The following is a 21,007-nucleotide window of genomic DNA, read 5'->3' as shown; positions in this document are numbered from 1 at the left end:
ATATATATATATATAATATATATAAATATATATATATATATATATATATATATATAAAAAAAAATATATATATATATATATATATATATATTTTTTTTTTTTTTTTTTTTTATTTATTTTTTTTTTTCTGCCCCCTTATCTTGATTTATGTGGTCTTTCCTAATACATATTAATAGACTGAGTCATGCAGTGAAAGAACACACTGTAAATGCGTAGACTCCAACCAGACTTCATCACATAGTCGCGTTTGTTTTGTTTGGTTTTTGGAATTAACTCGATATTGTCATGATGTCTCCATAGTTAAGTGTTTGCACTGAACCTGCACAGATCTGGCTTGCATGAACGTCCCCAAGAAATTAATGAGTGAACGTAACTTACGAAAAGTAACCCGCCAGATTGGCTAGTGATTTGACAGTGTTACCCGCCACAGCTGATTTTTACCCACATTAATTTCAAACCCTGACTGTATGTTGTATGTGTGGTGTGTAATACTCACAGAAACACAGGAAGAGTGTGTCCACACCCATGTTATACACACTGAAGAAGCCGTGAGCGATCAGATACGCACCGAACACCACCGTCTGTCACACACACAGTACACACTTTACAAAACTAAACATCTTCATTTGCCACTGCCTGATTCAAATATACATCTCCTTTTATTTATGAAATTAAAATCTAGGCAATTGAATAGCTAACTACTGAATAAAAGTTGGCTATCTGAACCCATTCAAACAACAAAACGGGAAACAGACATGAAAGGAGTTTTAAGGGAAAATTTGTGGTATGTTTAGATTTTGATTGAACTTCCTGAAAACACCCATTTCACCTTAAAAGAAAAAAAAATAAAAATCCATAAAAATGCCATTACAAATAATAACTGTAATACAAACATAAATGAAATATTTTTTATGCAAACTATTTTTATTTTATTAAGTCTATTTTGCATCTAGATGTTTAACTTTGAAGAACTTGGAAAGAGGAAAGAACCATGGAAACCTCCATTTCAACTCAAAATTAAATCATTTAAAATATAATTTAATTACAAAAAAAATTGCATATAATAAAATAAAAGTATCATTTTATTTGGCATATTTTACATTTGCATTTAAATATTTACTGTAATGCAAAGATATAAAGAAAATAATTTTTAAGCTATAACATTACTTTAAGACTAATTTACATCATTCCAGATGTTACCAGTTTAATAGCAGTTTTAGAATTAAGAACATACATATGTAAATAATAAAATTAAATTGTGCATAAAATTTTTGTATGTCTAAGGTGTCCAGATATATTTTTAAGAACTTTTAAGGAAAGAGTTTGAGGCATATTTAGATTTTGACTGAATCATGAAAACCTCAATAACACCACAAAATTAAATATATTAAATTAAAATATGTTGCATTTAAATTTGCATTAAATATATTTATGGTAATGCAAAGATATCGAATAAAATAATAAAATAAAAATATATATTTACCATAAAAATATTTCTATTTTGTATTCAGATGGTTTACTTTTAAGGACTTTTAAGGAAAGAGTTTGAGGTTTATTTAGATTTGGTTTGAACTTCCTGAAAACACCCATTTCACCTTAAAAGAAAAAAATAAAATCCATAAAAATGCCATTACAAATAATAACTGTAATACAAACATATAAATAAAATCATTTTTATGCAAACTATTTTTATTTTATTAAGTCTATTTTGCATTTTAACTCAAATTTAAATAATTTAAAAAATAATTTAATTACGAAAAAAATTGCATATAATAAAATAAAAGTATCATTTTATTTGGCATATTTTACATTTGCATTGAAATATTTACTGTAATGCAAAGATATAAAGAAAATATTTTTTAAGCTATAACGTTACTTTAAGACTAATTTACATCATTCCAGATGTTACCAGTTTTAGAATTAAGAACATACATATGTAAATAATAAAATTAAATTGTGCATAAAATTTTTGTATGTCTAAGGTGTCCAGATATATTTTTAAGAACTTTTAAGGAAAGAGTTTGAGGCATATTTAGATTTTGACTGAACCATGAAAACCTCAATAACACAGCAAAATTAAATATATTAAATTAAAATATGTTGCATTTAAATTTGCATTAAATATATTTATGGTAATGCAAAGATATCGATTAAACAATTAAATACAAATATATATTTACCATAAAAATATTTCTATTTTGTATTCAGATGGTTTACTTTTAAGGACTTTTAAGGAAAGAGTTTGAGGTTTATTTAGATTTGGTTTGAACTTCCTGAAAACACCCATTTCACCTTAAAAGAAAAAAATAAAATCCATAAAAATGCCATTACAAATAATAACTGTAATACAAACGTATAAATAAAATAATTTTTATGCAAACTATTTTTATTTTATTAAGTCTATTTTGCATTTTAACTCAAATTTAAATAATTTAAAAAATAATTTAATTACAAAAAAATGTGCATATAATAAAATAAAAGTATCGTTTTATTTGGCATATTTTACAATTGCATTTAAATATTTACTGTAATGCAAAGATATAAAGAAAATAATTTTTAAGCTATAACATTACTTTTTTAAGACTAATTTACATCATTCCAGATGTTACCAGTTTTAGAATTTAGAACATACATATGTAAATACAAAAATTTTGATGCACAATTTAATTTGATCACGTCTATATTAAGGTGTCCAGATATATTTTTAAGAACTTTTAAGGAAAGAGTTTGAGGCATATTTAGATTTTGACTGAACCATGAAAACCTCAATAACACCACAAAATTAAATATATTAAATTAAAATATGTTGCATTTAAATTTGCATTAAATATATTTATGGTAATGCAAAGATATCGAATAAAATAATAAAATAAAAATATATATTTACCATAAAAATATTTCTATTTTGTATTCAGATGGTTTACTTTTAAGGACTTTTAAGGAAAGAGTTTGAGGTTTATTTAGATTTGGTTTGAACTTCATGAAAACACCCATTTCACCTTAAAAGAAAAAAATAAAATCCATAAAAATGCCATTCCAAATAATAAATGTAATGCAAACATATAAATAAAATAATTTTTATGCAAACTATTTTTATTTTATTAAGTCTATTTTGCATCTAGATGTTTAACTTTTAAGAACTTGGAAAGAGGAAAGAACCATGAAAACCTCAATTTTTACTCAAAATTAAATAATTTAAAAATTAATTTAACTACAAAAAATTTTGCATATAATAAAATAAAAGTATCATTTTATTTAGCATATTTTACATTTGCATTGAAATATTTACTGTAATGCAAAGATATCGAATAAAAAAACAATTAAATAAAAATATATATTTACCATAAAAATATTTGTATTTTGTATTCAGATGGTTTACTTTTAAGGACTTTTAAGGAAAGAGTTTGAGGTTTATTTAGATTTGGTTTGAACTTCGTGAAAACACCCATTTCATCTCCAAACCAAATCAATAAAACAACAACAATAGTAATAAATATATTTCCAAAATTGCATTTAAAATATTTACTATAATGTAAACAGTATAATTTTTATGCAAAAGAATATTTTGTCTAATTTGTCTTCAGATATTTTACTTTCAAGGACTTTTAAGAAAAGAGAGGATGGTATATATAATGAATAAAAATAAAATAATAAAATAAAATAATATGTTTTGCATTAAAACATTAACTATAATGCAAAGTGTTTGCATAAATCAGCAAATTAGATGTACTACATCAAATCTACCTTGTAGAAAAAACTTTGTTGATATTTTGAGGTAATTGTCAAATAATGTTACAATGCAAAATAAAAAAGTACCAGTATGCAAAATATAATTTCTTACTTCTTTTGATTTTTGGGGTAAAATAGTCAACAGGTTTGGTGAAATTCAGCATGCAAAAATGCAGACATCGTAATGTCAATTAGATGTTTAATGCTGAGGTGTGAATGTGAGTCTCACTATGATGGGCATCCAGTAGTAGTTGAGAGCCGCCGTTTCAAACGTGGTTCCTGGAGTCTGAATCCTGCCGGAGAAGAAGAAGAACGCCAGCACACCTGAAAACAGACGAGACGTCATCAGCTTCAGCTCGCACATGAAGCTCCACAGATCTGATGAGTGTCTGAACATCAACATCTCTCACCAATTCCACCGACCACAAACAGCTTCCCGAAGAACAGCAGCAGATCCGTCACTTTATCCAACACCACCACCCTGAAAACAACAACAACACACCTTCTCATGAGGAAGAAGTTCTCGATATTGGGCTTTTGAGTTGCTCTTTAGTTCAACTTGTTTTGGTCTTTAGAGCACATGCAATAAACACACTGATGATTCCAGACTGTGGTCTCACCGTATAATGTTCCTCATGAGCAGAGAGAAAGCATTCTTAGCTGACACACAGAAGTTCTTCCCGTATATGGCGATCTACAAACCAGACAAACGCCAACATTAACTCATTTATTCACAGGGCTGATGATTTCACGTGTACGTGCGACAGTTTCTATACCATGATGTAAGCGTTCCTGTTGATGAACTTGATGAATTTCTCCAGACACCAGAAGCAGCATTTGAGACAACACATGATGAAGCGTGTGCATGGGTTCTGAGCCTCTGAACACAAACACACACAGTTCATTATTCAGAAACACATATATTTAAACAAAACTTTAGATTAGGGAACGTGGTACTGTTTATCAACTCATGACAGACTGTAATTATTTGCTACAACAATAAACAAGTCAATCTAGACAAACTCATTTTTACATTTTACAGTGTTGGGGAGCCACATTTTGTCAAACAGGGTTATTTAAAAAAAAAAAAAAAACTATTAAAAGCATTTTTGTTAACTGAAATAAAATGTAAATATTATATGAAAAAAATAGAAATGTTGCCTTTGGTAACTACAATAAATTGAAGCATGTTTAATTAATATAAAAATATATATATATATATATATATATATATATATATATATATATATATTTTTTTTTAAATATTATAAATATATATTATATATAAATATTAACTGTCATGCAAATATATAAATAAATTATTTTTTATGCAAAATTTATTTTATTTTATTTTATTAAGTCTATTTTGCATCCAGATGTTTTACTTTTAAGACAGCAAATATTTACATTTTGACTGAACCATGAAAACACCCATTTCACCTCAAAAATAAATATAATAAATACAAATATTTTGTATATTTTACATTTGCATTAAAATATTTACTGTACAATAATAATAATGATGATACAAAAAAGTTACTGTACTTGAAATATTTTACAGAAAGTTTATTGTATGTATTTATTTATTTTATTTTATTAAGTCTAATTTGTCTACAGATGTTTTACTTACCAGAACTTTTAAGGAAAGAGATGAAGGTACATTTAGATTTTGACTGAATAAAATTAAGATATATATTTCATATAAATTTACTGTAATGCAAAGTGTTAATAAAATTATTTGACGCAAATTATATTTTCATGTTTTACATTTACATTAAAATATTTACTGTAAAGCAAATATATAAATAAGATCATTTTGATGCAAAATTGATTTTTAATTTATTTAGCCTATATTCAGGCATCTAGAGGTTTTATTTTTTAAGAACTTTAAAGAAGAGTTTGAGGCATATTTAGATTTTGAACCATGCAAATCTCAACATTAAACAAAATTAAATTTAAATATTTTTGCACTGAAATGAAACAAAAAAATTCAACATTTACTGGAATGCAAAGATATGAATATTAAAAATACATTTGCATATATATATATATATATATATATATATATATATATATATATTGCATTTAAAAAATCTATTTTGCATTTAGATGGTTTACTTTTAAGGAAAAAGTTTGAGGTTTATTTAGATTTTCTTCATAAAAATAAACTTCATAAAAAAACATTTCACCTGAATAAAAAAATAAAATAATATTAATAATAAATACATTTACACTCATAATATTTACTGTAATGGAAATATATAAATACAATTATTTTTATGTAAAATAAGTATTTATTTTATTGCATTAATTGCATTTAAATTTGCATTAGATATATTTTTACTGTAATGCAAATACATGGAAAAACTAAATGTGTAGTTAACACAAATTAAACCTAAATAGTAATATAAAAAAACAAAAGCACATCAAATTAATAAAAACTAACTGGGGAAAAAAAAAAAAAAAAATTATATATATATATATATATATATATATATAGTATAAATATATATTTTATATTATAAATATTTACTGTCATGCAAATATATAAATAAAATATTTTTTACTAAATTGTATGTGCTTTTTTTATTTTTTATATTACTATTTAGGTTTAATTTGTGTTTAATTTGTGTTTACTTCAGATTTAGTTTAAAAATATATTTAAAACACTGGTAGCGTCAGAATGAAATCTACAAAACACTAAAAAAAGTGATGTTCCTCAGTATTTTTGTCTTGTTTTCCAGTAAAAATGTATAAACATTCTTAAACCAAGATACATTAAACACATGTGTAATTTATAAACACATACACATATATTTGTTCTGATAATGTATATGTTATAATAGATCTTCTCTGACCTTTGAACTTGTGGTCCAGATACTCCAGAATGATCCTGACAATCTGCACCAGCGTGAGAATCAGTGCACCAAACGCCAGAGAGCCCACATGATACCTGAAAAAATAGGTTTGAAATGTATTCTGCCCTCCAAAGGCAAAGCGCAGTAACTACGCCAACACTGAAACTGAGAAAAAAGCCTTTAAAATTTTTACACCAGCTAGTCAAACATGTTGAAACTCTTGTTTCTCTGAAACGGGACACAATTTAATCAGAAGACTTTACCACAAGACAAAACAGTTGCCACAAAGTCCATTTTAAGCCTCAACTCAATTTTGACCAAATGTGTAGTTACTGCGCTTTGCCTTTGGAGGGCAGTATTTTCCACCTCATCTACCATCTACAGTTCTCCAGCTGATCTGGTGTGATTTGATGAGTGTTTGATGGGTCTTACCTCAGTGCTCTCATGAAGGACTGGATGAGAGGGAATGTTGGGATATCTGCGGGTTTGGTGAAGGCCCAGTAATATGAAGCGAAGGCGCCGGCGAGCGTACAGTGACCCAGAGCGATGACGAAGTTCACGCACCACAGGAATGCAAAAACATTATAGATCTGCAGGTTGAAGAGGTTCCTCTGGAACAAACCCTCCGAGTTATAGTTGATGAAGACGCAGCGTGCCGACGGACACGTGGGATACTGCGTGAAGTTGAACGTCTGTGGAGAAAAACAGAGACACGTGAGATCTCATTCAGATCTCATCGATTGCTCAGAAACAAGATTAAATGAAGACTAAAGTTTCATGCTTCAGCTGAGAAAAAGGCCTTCTCAGTAAAATCTTCTCTAGAGATTCTCAATCTCAATATCTCAGTGGGAACTTAAACCAGAGATGCCCAAATCATGATCTCTGATTTGGCCTGACATGCCATATATCAAGAAAAAAAATCATATTTTGTATTATTTTTGCATTTATATGTAAAAAAACAAACAAATCTGATTTAAAAAAAAAAAAAATTCAATAAAATAGAGCAGGAGATAATGCAACCATTAAGTTTGGTTTTTGAATCTGTTCTCTATTTGAGGCATTTTATTTCTCATTTATTTTATTTCTCATTATTTTATTTTCTAAATGAAATAGAGATGCCCAAACCACAACCAAAGTTAGTCCATGATGAAGTTTGACTTGGCCTGACATGCCATATAACAAAAAAAGCAAAAAACAAGGAAAATTTGTTCTTTTTTTTTTTTTTTTGCATTTAAACATAAAAAAAATCATATGAATGAATTTGACTTAAAAAAAATAAAAAAAACATTTCAGTAAAATAAAAAGCAGGATATTATGCAACCATCAGGTTTTATTTCTGAATCAGTTTGAGTCATTTTCTTTCTCATTTATTTTTATTATTTTATTTCTTATTTTTTATTTTATTTTAGAAATGAAAAAGACATGACATGCCATATAACAAGAAAAGCAAAAAACAAGGAAAATTTGTTCGTTTTTTTGCATTTAAACGTAAAAAAAATAATAATAATATGAATGAATTTGACTTAAAAAAAAATTCATGTAAAAAAAAAAAAAAACATTTCAATAAAATAAAAAGCAGGATATAATGCAACCATCAAGTTTGGTTTTTGAATCTGTTCTCTATTTGAGGCATTTTATTTCTCATTTATTTTTATTATTTTTCATTTATTTTATTTCTCATTTTTTATTTTATTTTAGAAATGAAAAAGACATGACATGCCATATAACAAGAAAAGCAAAAAACAAGGAAAATTAGTTCTTTTTTTGCATTTAAACGTAAAAAAAATTATAATATGAATGAATTTGACTTAAAAAAAATTAATGTCAAATATATATATATAAAAAAAACATTTCAATAAAATAAAAAGCAGGATATTATGCAACCATCAAGTTTTATTTCTGAATCAGTTTGAGTCATTTTCTTTCTCATTTATTTTTATTATTTTTCATTTATTTTATTTCTCATTTTTTATTTTATTTTAGAAATGAAAAAGACATGACATGCCATATAACAAGAAAAGCTAAAACACAAGACAAATGTTTCATATTTTGTTTTATTTTAGCATTTAAATGTAAAAAATAATATGAGTGAATTTGAAAAAAAAAAAAGTCAAATAAATAAAAAAAGAAAACATTTCAATAAAATACAGCAGGATATAATGTAGCCATCAAGTTTGATTTTTGTATCTGTTCTGCATTTGAGTCATTTTATTTCTTTTATTTTCTTTTATTATTTCTCATTTATTTTTATTTCTATTTTTTGATTCAATTTAATTTTATTTCTCAATGAAATACAGATGACCAAAGTTGGTCCATGATGAAGTTTGATTGGGCCTGACATGCCATATAACAAAAAAAAGCAAAAAAATAAGGAAAATTTGAAAATGTAATTGTACGATGAAATGTAAAAAGTTTAAATTAAAATGTCAAATTATTACATTTGTATCATTATTAAAAAAAGGAAAAGAAAAGAGAACATTTCAATAAAATACAGCAGTAAAAAATGCAATAATCAAGTTCTCCATTTGAGCCATTTTATTTTATATTTATACTATTTCTCATTTATTTTATTTTATTTTACATTTTTATTTTATTATTTCTCATTCGTTCTATTTATTTAAATAATTAAAATAGAGATGCCCAAACCACAACCAAATTTGGTCCATGGTGAAGTTTTATTGGGCCTGACCTAAAAATAAATAAGATTTATCTTTTCTTTTTTTGCATTGAAATGTAAACAATTTAAATGTCAAATAATTGTTACATTTTTATAATTATTTTAAAATAAAAAACGAGAACATTTCAATAAAACACAGCAAGATATAATGTAACAATCAAGTTTGATTTTTGAATCTGTTCTGCATTTGAGACATTTTATTTCTCATTTATTATATTTCTCTTTTTTTTTTATTCTATTTTATTTTATAAATGAAATAGAGATGCTCAAACCATGACCAAAGTTGGTCCATGGTAAAGTTTGATTTGGCCTGACGTGCCATATAAAAAGAAAAAAAAGGGGGGGGGGATTTAGTTTAATTTTTGCATTGAAATGTAAAAAAAAAAAAGACAGAATTAGATTTTTTTTTTTATTATTAAAATGTCAAAAAAAGTATACTGTGAAATATATTTTAAAATAGTACAGTTTTTCTTTTATTTTTAAGCAAGTAATTGCCACTTTGGTGAGCAGAGGAGGCTTCATTAACAAAAAACAAAAACAAACAAGTGTGTGTTTCTGACCTCTGGGTCGCAGGTCTCATTGGCTCGTATGACGCTGCAGTCGCCCTGTGACACGTTCATTGCCACAACCTTGTAGATTGGAGCACCTGAGGTGGCCAGATATCTGAACACGCGCTCAGTTAAAGATTGACAACATATGACAGTCACACACAATGACAAAAACACAACAGAATTACTAAAGTTCATTCGTCAGATGCTTTGATCCACATCAGTTTACACTCATGTGTGAAGGATACAGCGCTGTTATTCCCCAGTATGACACACACACCAACAGCAGCACAAACGTGATGATGGGATAGAAAAGTGTCGACATCATGTGACCCAGTGCCCTGAAAACACACACACACACACACACACACTTTTTACTCACTCCTCAAAGTGAAACCGACAGAAAACTACTTCTTCAAATCAATTCAAGCAATAATGATTACATGATTCATACAAACACTTTTAGATTCTGCTGTGGATTCATGAATGCTAGTGAAGATATTTCACATGTGTGAGCAATGCATGAGCGCTGAGAAGATTGTGTGTTTTCCGACCAAGTTTTGGGTATAACTACTATACAAGACAAATAAAGTAATATCAATGTATGTGTATGTGTTTATTTACTTGCTGGTCTCCTGAATAAGAGCGATGGCGATGCGTATACGAGTCCTCAGGAAGATCAACGCCAGGAGCAGAATGGCCTCGACGATAGACAGAATAATCACTACAACACAGATAAAAAGATTGTCATGGGATTGATTGATGTTTTCTTAGGATACAGGCTTATAGGTGTCAGTATGATCATAAGGAGATGTTTGAGTCATAAATGGTCAAATAAAAAGGCTTCTGTTACGTTTATTTTGGGGGAAAAGTTGCATATAGCCCCTTTAATAAAGGGTATAAAGGTAATAAAGTTCTTTTTTTCTTAAGTAAATGTTTTGTTTTTGTATCTTTTTGTATAGCTTAAATTAGTAGTGGAAATGACACCTACTATGAAAAAGGGCAGTAAAAAAGAATAAGCCTTAAACAACTAAAGTAATAAATAAAGCTTCAGTCTATGCCTTTTTCAGTTAATATGAAAAATTGTGTGTAATTGTTATGGAACTAAAAAACATTTTATAACATTAACATTTACTTAACATAACATTTATTTAAATTAAATTACATTTTATTTTTATTTTTTATTATTTGTTTACTCTATTTTTCAACAAACACTCTATTTTTATTTTGATGTATTTCTCATTGTACACAGTTAAATTCTTGAGCAATATAAATTCAATATAAAATTGTGCACATGATGTAAATTGATTTAAAAGATAAATTGAACTGAATTCATTTGGTTTAGTGCCGTCAAATAATTAATCGCTATTAATGGCATCCAAAATAAAGGTTTTTGTTTACGTAATACATATGTGTGTGTACTGTGTATATGTATTATGTGTATATAAATGGGTCAAAGATGTAAAAAGGGTTTAAGCATAAAAACAATAACTGTAATACTGCTTTAAATTGTCATTGTTTAAAAAAAAAAAAAAAAAAAACATAATTTACAGAAGACTAACATGTCATTGTAACAATATCGTCAGGCATATTTACTACAAACTATTTATTACTTTAACCCCAAATACTAATTAGTTGTAATTCTACATTTTTAAAATCTGGCAGTATCCTAGGTTTTGCCCATTTGTCAGTAATTTTTCACTCATTTAAAACACAATAAAATTTAATATGCTCCCTTATTCATTAATATATTTCAAAATGCACAAGTCAGAATAAGCAAGTTGTTTGAATTTTTACAGAAATATTGTGTTACACTGAATGACAATGTAACAGTATTTCAACCAAATTTTGACATTTTATTCTCCAAAAACTTAAAAGTAGACCCTTTACTTACATTCAATGTGCTTTCCATTAACATAAAATGACTTTTGCAAATTTCTTTTGACGTGGACATCTTAACATCTTTGACCCATATACACACATACAGTATATTTTTAAAATATTTACATATACATATATATATATATATAATGTTTTTATATTAAATATTTATATATAACATTCATTCCTTTTAATATATATATATACCATGTGACCATGGACCACAAAACCAGTCATAAGGTTAAATTTGACAAAACTGAGATATATACATCTTATGAAAGCTCAATAAGTAAGCTTTCTGTTGGTATATGGTTTGTAAGGATAGGATAATATTTGTTCGAGATACATCTATCTGAAAATCTGGAATCCGAAGGTGCAAAAAAATCAAAAAGACTGAGAAAATCACCTTTAAAGTTGTCCAAATTAAGTTCTTAACAATGCATATTACTAATCAAAACTTACATTTTGATATATTTATAGTAGGAATTTTACAAAAAATCTTCATGGAACATGATCTTTACTTAATTTCCTAATGATTTTTGGCATAAAAGAAAAATCAATAATTTTGACCCATGCTATGTATTTTTGGCTATTGCTACAAATATATCGCAGCGACTTAAGACTGGTTTTGTGGTCCAGGGTCACATATATATATATATATATATACACATATTAACAGAATGAATGTTATATATATTTTATATAAAAACATAATATTTACATGCAAAAAAAAATATTTTGGATGTGATTAATCGTGAATAATCGTTTACCAGCACTGATATAGTTCTAGTATTCTATTAAAAAATTAAAGTGCCAACAATGATACAAAAAAAAAAAAAAAGAAAAGTGCAGTGACTTACAGAAGGCCAGCCAGGTGTCTCGCACCTGCAGATAGACCTGCACATTAGTAGTGATACCCACGTTACCGAAGGTCAATGAAGAGTTTGCCAGAGACGTGTACTCATTATAACAGTACCAGATACCTGACACAAAACAACAACACAAGATTATAATCAAATCAGTGTTAATAATCAAACCAAAGACTAAAACACAAGATTTACAATAACGCATTAAAAGTATGATCAGCTATTTTTAGCAGCTAAAAATGTTACTGGCTGATGTTATTCATTAATCATTCAATCATCTTCAATTAAATCATAATGCAAGTTTCCAGCTTCTAGTACATTTTTAAAGCATTTGAGTTTGAATAGAAGCATTTTGGGCTAGTGAGATTTCACCCAATCGGAGACAGAAAATAATTCAGATGCACAGACTGTTTCTCATGACTGGTTAGGATTTACAAACACTGATGAACATGTCAGATATGTGATGTGTCACTTGATGATGTCATAGCTGGTTAGAACACCGTGTAACAAGTTAAAAGAACACACAGGTTAATAAACACACTGATAAACGTACCGAACGCGCCGGCCGCCAGAACACCGATGATGAGAACCCAGACGAGAATCGGCGCCGTGAAACGCAGCAGCAGCAGGAAGAGAACGCTGAGCACCATCGCAATCACCAGACCACTGACACACACACAAATCGAATTAGATATGACACCAGCTATAAAACTATTACAGAACTCCCAAAAATAAATGCCATAATTTGCAAGTTATTTTTTAATGTTTTTACAGTTTATATTGCAGCAGTAATGATAGCTTGACAATAGTTAATAATGAAATGAAAAATCAAGATAAAACAGATAAAAAAAGTATAAAGCTATAAAATCAATTTTTTAGTTGTGATATATACATTTCATGATGATATACCTAAACATTTAATAAAATGACAATAAAATGACAATAATAATTATATTACAATCAGCAATCGTATTATACCATTTAAAATATTATGAAATTTAAAATTATACATGATTTATATATTTTATATTATACACACACTTATTGTTGATCAATTATATTCTTTATTGTTGTATTTTCGATAATTGAGTAAATAAGTAAAAAAACACCTATAAAATGAATTGTTTAGTCTTCAATAAATTTTATATTATATATTTGATGATTATATACCTAGAAAAATAACTTTTATGAAATAATAATATAAAATAATAATAAATAATAATTAAAATGTAAAATGTAATTTTACTGTTATTTTACAATTAACAATTATATTTATTTTACAATATATATTTACATTTTAAAATACTATAATATTTAATATAACATTAATGAAATTATAATAAATTGTATGTATGTATGTATGTGTGTATATATATATATATATTAGGGCTGTCAATCGATTAAAAATTTTAATCGCGATTAATCGCATGGTTGTCTTGAGTTAACTCGCGATTAATCGCACATTTTTATCTGTTCTAAATGTACCTTAAATTAAACACCTTTTAACGTTTTTAATACTCTAATCAACATTGGCATGGACAAATATGGTTGTTTTAAGCAAATATGTGACCCTGGACCACAAAACCAGTCTTAAGTCGCTGGGGTATATTTGTAGCAATAGCCAAAAATACATTGTATGGGTCAAAATTATTGATTTTTCTTTTATGCCAAAAATCCTTAGGATATTAAGTAAAGTTCATGTTCCATGAAGATTTTTTGTAAAATTCCTACTGTAAACATATCAATGTAATTTTTGATTTGTAATATGCATTGTTAAGAACCTAATTTGGACAACTTTAAAGGTGATTTTCTCAGTCTTTTTGATTTTTTTGCATCCTCAGATTTCTGATTTCAAATAGATGTATCTCGGCCAAATATTGTCCTATCCTAACAAACCATACACCAATAGAAAGCTTATTTATTGAGCTTTCATATGATGTATAAATCTCAGTTTTGTCAAATTTAACCTTATGACTGGTTTTGTGGTCCAGGGTCACATATGTGTTTATTATCAGTGAAACCATACTTGACTAGACTAACTTGTTTCAAATGTCATAGATGTTAAATAACTTGTTCATGTCTATTAGACACATGAAAAAAAAGAACATAGAAACACCAGGTTCCCATTACTTCTCGTTCTTTGCACTGAGCAATTTACTTACACAAGCCTGTTTACATTATTTGCAGGACAGGGCAGCTCACTTCTTCTGAACATGCAAAATCTACATTTATTATTAGCCTACATTTGTTTGCCTCTTGGTGCCCACATACTGTCATTTGATGCAGCCAAGTTCTCAACAAAACTGTTTCCATTGTTTTGATTTAATATGTCTGTTATCAGACAACCAAAGTAATATGAAATAATAACTGAAAAAAATCCTGAATTATGATCATGATTCAATCACTGAAAAGAATCATTTACCGGCATCTGGACATAAGTCACTATTCCCTGCATTATTATCGTTGTTTTTAACTTCCTGTTTGAATGCCTTCAGGATCCTTTGACTTTTTAGGAGTTTAGCCATTTAAAGTTATTTGATCCCAAAAACCTGCTTCTTTTATGTTTTAATGTATTGTTTTGGTTATAATGTACTGATTGGAGAGCCTGGTCTCATGCAAATGCAAATGCACACTAGCACAACTTTCTGTTTCTATTTGGCGTGCTATTAACAAGCTGAAATGAACTTTGGCGTGCATATGAAATGCAATTATGCATGTGTTTGACGTGCATTTAATACGCCGTTTTCGCGTGCATACTCGTATGTGGCTTTACGCATCAACCCCACAGCACCAATCCTAACGTACCCCGACTCCGCTTGCATTCATTTAAATATGCCAGAAGTGCCGGTGTACGCAAAAGGATAAAATACAGAAGTACCTGCGTACCGGCCCACTTCAAGCACTGGAATGAACATAACATCAGTTTTAACTGAAAGCGCTGCTCCACTGCCGCTCGCTGAACAGAGCAGACGCAGATATGAAGAGAGGGAGGTGCGCGCGCATTTGGAGACCTCACGCACGTTCAGCAAAACCGAAGAGCCTCAGAAACTATATTTGGTTTGTCCAATTATGTGTTTATGTATTGTTGCTAGACACTTTTCGCTAGGTTGGCAGAACTGTGCATCCATTCTTTAACTATGGGCTAGGTAGTGGGTCAAACAGAAAATGCGCGCTGCGTTAATCGCGCGTTAATAAAATTAGTGCCGTTAAAATGAATTTGCGTTAACGCGCTATTAACGCGTTAATTTTGACAGCCCTAATATATATATATATATATATATATATATATATATATATACACACACACACACACACATATATATATATATACATACATACATACATACATATACACACTCATTTTATTTTATTGTAATTTTACATCATATTTCTCTTACAATTTAAAATATTATGAAATATATGTGTATAAATGATATATTATATATATTTCATATTTCATAGTTATACGATATAACTACTATAACTGTCATAAAATGACAATAAAATGGCAATAATAATTATATTACAATCAACAATTAACTTAAAATATTCTGAAATTTAAAATTATACATGGTTATATATATAATATACATATATAATTTTAAATAAATGTTACATTTTATAATATAAACACATTGATACTTTTGATAATATTTTACATGTTTTATTTTTATATTTTTAATAATGAGTAAAAAAAACCTTACAAAATAAATTGTTTAGTTCGGAATAAATTATATATTTGATGATGATAATAAATAATAATAATAATAATAATTATATATATTCAATATTTTATATATAAAATCAATATTATATAATCAAAAATATTTTATATTTTACTGTTACTTTTTTACATTTTTAAATATATAACAATATAATTCTTATTGAAGGTACTACATAATTTATTAACTGTTATGTTATAAAAATAATCTATGAAAAAATCTATGGAAATATACATTTAAGAAACATTTAAATTGATATTTATTATAAATATTTTAAATAAATGTTCTAAAATTGAATACTAAAGAGCTGGACTCACGCTACGATCCACTGCCATGACTTGGCGAAGTCCTCAAAGATCCTCAGGCCAACATCTTTGATGTTGAAGCCGTTGGTCAGGTCGCTATGAACACAGACAAAGGGACATGGGTGAGAATCACCGTCAAAATAAACGCAGTGTGCTCCAGCACCGACAGACCCACGCATCCCGGGGTGGAGGGCAGCTTTGTCCCTTTGTAAAGCTGTACAGACTTTACAAAGCATTTGTCAAAGCTCACAAATGAAGCTCTGGAAGAAGCCACAGACTACAAACTACAGCTACACATCCCTCACCATACAGAGAGATACTTAGACATGACAGACACATAGACAGAAGTCTACTGCTACACATGGACACTATCTGTCACTCACTTCGTCGCCCCTCCAGCACTGGCAACAAGAGAGACACGCGTCAGTATCGCACATACACACACACACACACATGTACATTGAACTAAACTTTGGGAAATAATGTGTCCTCAGAAGTGAGCCAAATGGGACAAAAACCCCATTTGTGGACAGCCTTGTTTGTAAAGACAACATATAATCTAAGAATCATGTACTCTTAAATATAAAACTCCAAAAGTGGGGTTAGTCTGTGAAATTTAGTCTGTCTATTTTTTATACTTAGCTGTACAGAAAAACAATAGATGTCTACAGCATGCAACCATTTAGATTTGATATATTAGATACTTTATACAATTATTCGGTGTTTTTTGATTAGCTGATATCCGGTGGACATGATTTTCAAAAGCTAAATGCAAAACAGACATTAGGATAAGACAATATTTGGCAGAGATACAACTATTTGAAAATCTGGAATCTTGCAAAAAATCTAAATGCCGAGAAAACTGCCTTTAAAGATGTTCAAATGAAGTTCTTAGCAATGCATATTACTAATCAAAAATTAAGTTTCGATATATTTATGGTTAGAAAATTTACAAAATATCTTCATGGAACATGACCTTTACTTAATATCCTAATGATTTTTGGCATAAAAGAGAAATTGATAATTTTGTCCCATGCAATGTATTTTTGGCTATTTATGTATTTTTTTTTAAATTGATGTTTATTAATATAACAAAGTGTATGTTTTTAAATAATATTTAATAATAAAGTATTTTAATAGTATTATTAAATAATACTAAAGATATTCCATAATAATTTATGTTATAAAATAGTCTATAAAAATAAACATTTACTAAAACAGTCATACTTATTTCAACATTTAAAATATTTTAAAAAGTATTATTAAATTAATATTTTACATAAATGTTATAACATTTAATACAAAAGAGCTGGACTAACGCTACCCACTGCCACGACTTCTGTTAAACAATGTTATTTTAGTTTTATTTATTATTTTATTAATGTTATGATTTTGTTCATTTGTTTATTTTTAAATAAAGCTTCGCATAAGGTTTAGTTATTTTATGTGATTTTTAATTCTCATATTATTTTTAGTTAGCTTTCATTTATTTTTATTTCAATTTTACTAACTTTAGTACTTCAACTTAATCTCATTTCAATTAGTTGCCAAGACATATGTTGAGTTTTGTTGTTGTTTAAAGTATTTATCTTTTATTTCATTTAAGATTTCTTTGAATTAGGTAATTAAACTATTCAAAATATTAATTATTTTTAATAGTTTCAGGGTTAGTTAAACACTGCTGTTAATCAGCCAAATAGTTATTAAATGTTTCCGTTTAACAGTGTTATTTTAGAAATTATTTATATATTTTTATTACTTTACTAATGTTTATTAATATAACAAAGTGTGTGTTATTAAACAATAAATAATAAAGTATAATTTTTATTAATAAATTAAATAATAATACTAAAGCTACTTCATAATAATTTATCTTATAAAAAAGTCTATAAAAATAAGAAAACATTCAGAGGTATTTCAACTTTAAAAATCTATTATATATGTAATATTTTAAATAAATGTTATACTACTTATTACAAAAGAGCTGGAATCATGCTATCCACTTCCACAACTTAAATTAAATGCTTCTGTTATTTTAGTCTTTATTTATAAAGTTTTAGTAATTTTATGCTTAAGTGATTTTTATTTCTAATTTAATTTCTATTTAGCTATAGTTATTTTCATTTTAGTAACTCTGTACTTCAGTAACTTAGTCTTATTTCAGTTAGTTTCCAAAGCATATCTTTAGTTTTGTTGTTGTTTTAAGCTTTTATATTTTATTTTATTTAATTTTATCTTTCTTTATTTAAAATTAATTATTTTTAATATAGTTTAAGTGTTAGTTAACAAACACTGCTGTTAATCAGCCAAACAGTTATTAAACTTTTCTGTTTAACAGTGTTATTTTAGTATTGTTTATATACCGTTATAATATTTAGAAATGAATAGGCTTATATTTTAATATTTTCCGTTTTTATTTTAAGTTTCATACACTTTTTATTTTAATCTAATACTTATATGTTTGTCAGTTTTATTTTAATTAAAAACTCCTTTAGCTTTAATTTATTTTAGTTTTGGTAACTGAATACTTCAGCTTAATTTCATTTCATGCAGTTGCCAAGAAAAAATTATTATCTAATATTTATATATTTTATTTTATTTTTATTTTTTTATTGACATCTTTTAATTTATTTCAATTAATGGAAACCATTTAAATTTTTTTAACAATATCATCACTGCTGTTATTCATCTGATAATCTCAAAATGACCAAATATTGATGAATATAATTTTTAGGCCATAACAAGTATTGATATTTACGCTGTGGAGTTCCTGATTGCTGCCAACGTCTCATTTACATCCAATCCAGGAAGTGAGAAGTTCGTGGGAATATTATTGGGATTATAGGCACTTCCTCCTAAACTGGGTAAACACCGTCCCAACACTAGACAGACAGATAGACAGATGATTAAGGACATTATAAAGATGAGTAAAGCACATGGCGGTCAGTGACTGCATTCTTCATCTTCTGTCACTCACCAGAGGTTGTTGGGATGTAGAATAAGGGACACAACTCTTTGTTTACAATGTCCATTGCCGACTGAGAAAGAAAGAAAAAGAGACACAGAAAGGTTTAAGAAAACAACCTAATTTTTTTCATTTTTCTTTATTTGATAAGGGACAGATCACCAAGATAAGAATCACTCATCATATACTCTGCAGCAGAAGGGAACAAATGTCAACGAATGACTCTTCAACAAAAGAAACACTGTCAAACAGTTCTGTCATTATACTCACATATTTAGTGCCTTCCAGCTGGAAGGACGGGACACAGTACTCCTTTTGGAAATAATCGGCTGGTTTTGCGCCTGGGAAGTGAGCGCTAGGAGGCAAAATCCAGAACTGAGACGGACACGTCTTCACACACACCTATAACACACAAACACAAACAATGACCATCAGACACACATTCAACACAAACATCACCATTCAGGACACTCGAAAGAGTTTAAGAATTTAAACCTTTTCTCAGATTTTTCCTAAAATGCTTTGGGAGAAATAAAAAAAAGACACAAATGAGTCAAGAGCAATAAAATGAACGCAGAAAAATGTCTAGGGTTTCTAGGGAGAAGCAGGAGTCTTCAAATCCTTTTTTATTCTTTTTTTTAATTATTTAAATTTAGGTTTTATTTTTGAATTTTCATTTAAGTTTAGGGTTTTAGTAATTTGGTTGTGTGTTTTGGTAGTTATTAGTCCTTTAAAAATAAATAAATAAATAAATAAACAATAATATTATATATATATATATATATATATATAGAGAGAGAGAGAGAGAGAGAGAGAGAGTTTTATATATTTATAAAACGGTTAGTTCCATTCCTCAATTCTGATTGGTCAGCAGCTGTGTTTTATTCACGATACAGCACGGCTACGACCGCTTCACTCAACGTTCTGTGTATCATTGAACCTCCTTAGCAACCACCCTTAGCAACGTAAACAAAGCTTTAGCAGTTAGGGACTACTTTTTACAGCGGAAGGAAGTTAATGATTTTACTTTATGAAAACGTACAACCTAATATATAAATTAATATATATTTTTGATATTAATAGTTTTATTGTGTGGTTACCATTTTATAAAAGCAATAAGGTACTTGAGGCTGTGCTGTATCGTGAATAAATCACGGCTGAAGGGGTTGCAGGCACTCCGCTTCACGTCGTGCCCAACAACGCCCTTCAGCCGTGATTTATTCACGATACAGCACGGCCTCTCGTACCTTATTGCTTAATTATAAAACGGTTAGTTCCATTCCTCAATTCTGATTGGTCAGCAGCTGTGTTTTATTCACGATACAGCACTGCTACGACCGCTTCACTCAACGTTCTGTGTATCATTGAACCTCCTTAGCAACCACCCTTAGCAACATAAACAAAGCTTTAGCAGTTAGGGACTACTTTTTACAGCGGAAGGCAGTTAATGATTTTA

General features: G+C 28.1%; 1 protein-coding gene across 1 annotated transcript in view; it reads right to left on the bottom strand.

Moving 5' to 3' along the window:
- Positions 1-437: 437 nt before the first annotated feature.
- Positions 438-21,007, bottom strand: part of slc44a4 (solute carrier family 44 member 4) — a 40,635-nt gene continuing 20,065 nt past the window's right edge. The window contains exons 6-21 of the mRNA XM_073821790.1: positions 19,822-19,953; positions 19,564-19,624; positions 19,345-19,468; positions 16,599-16,682; positions 13,113-13,225; positions 12,554-12,676; positions 10,437-10,536; positions 10,061-10,153; positions 9,825-9,927; positions 7,020-7,279; positions 6,588-6,682; positions 4,506-4,609; positions 4,350-4,423; positions 4,140-4,210; positions 3,959-4,053; positions 438-581 (exon numbers count right to left, since the gene is read on the bottom strand). Coding sequence (XP_073677891.1) covers positions 453-581; positions 3,959-4,053; positions 4,140-4,210; positions 4,350-4,423; positions 4,506-4,609; positions 6,588-6,682; positions 7,020-7,279; positions 9,825-9,927; positions 10,061-10,153; positions 10,437-10,536; positions 12,554-12,676; positions 13,113-13,225; positions 16,599-16,682; positions 19,345-19,468; positions 19,564-19,624; positions 19,822-19,953 — 1,761 coding nt within the window. The 3' untranslated portion in view covers positions 438-452. The remainder of the gene's footprint in view (positions 582-3,958; positions 4,054-4,139; positions 4,211-4,349; positions 4,424-4,505; positions 4,610-6,587; positions 6,683-7,019; positions 7,280-9,824; positions 9,928-10,060; positions 10,154-10,436; positions 10,537-12,553; positions 12,677-13,112; positions 13,226-16,598; positions 16,683-19,344; positions 19,469-19,563; positions 19,625-19,821; positions 19,954-21,007) is intronic.

The sequence above is a fragment of the Garra rufa genome, chromosome 17, assembly GCF_049309525.1.
Source record: "Garra rufa chromosome 17, GarRuf1.0, whole genome shotgun sequence".
In the NCBI taxonomy this organism is placed as follows: Eukaryota; Metazoa; Chordata; class Actinopteri; order Cypriniformes; family Cyprinidae; genus Garra; species Garra rufa.
The sequence above is the reverse complement of the archived record's forward strand: the minus strand, read 5'-3'. Positions and strand labels throughout refer to the sequence as shown.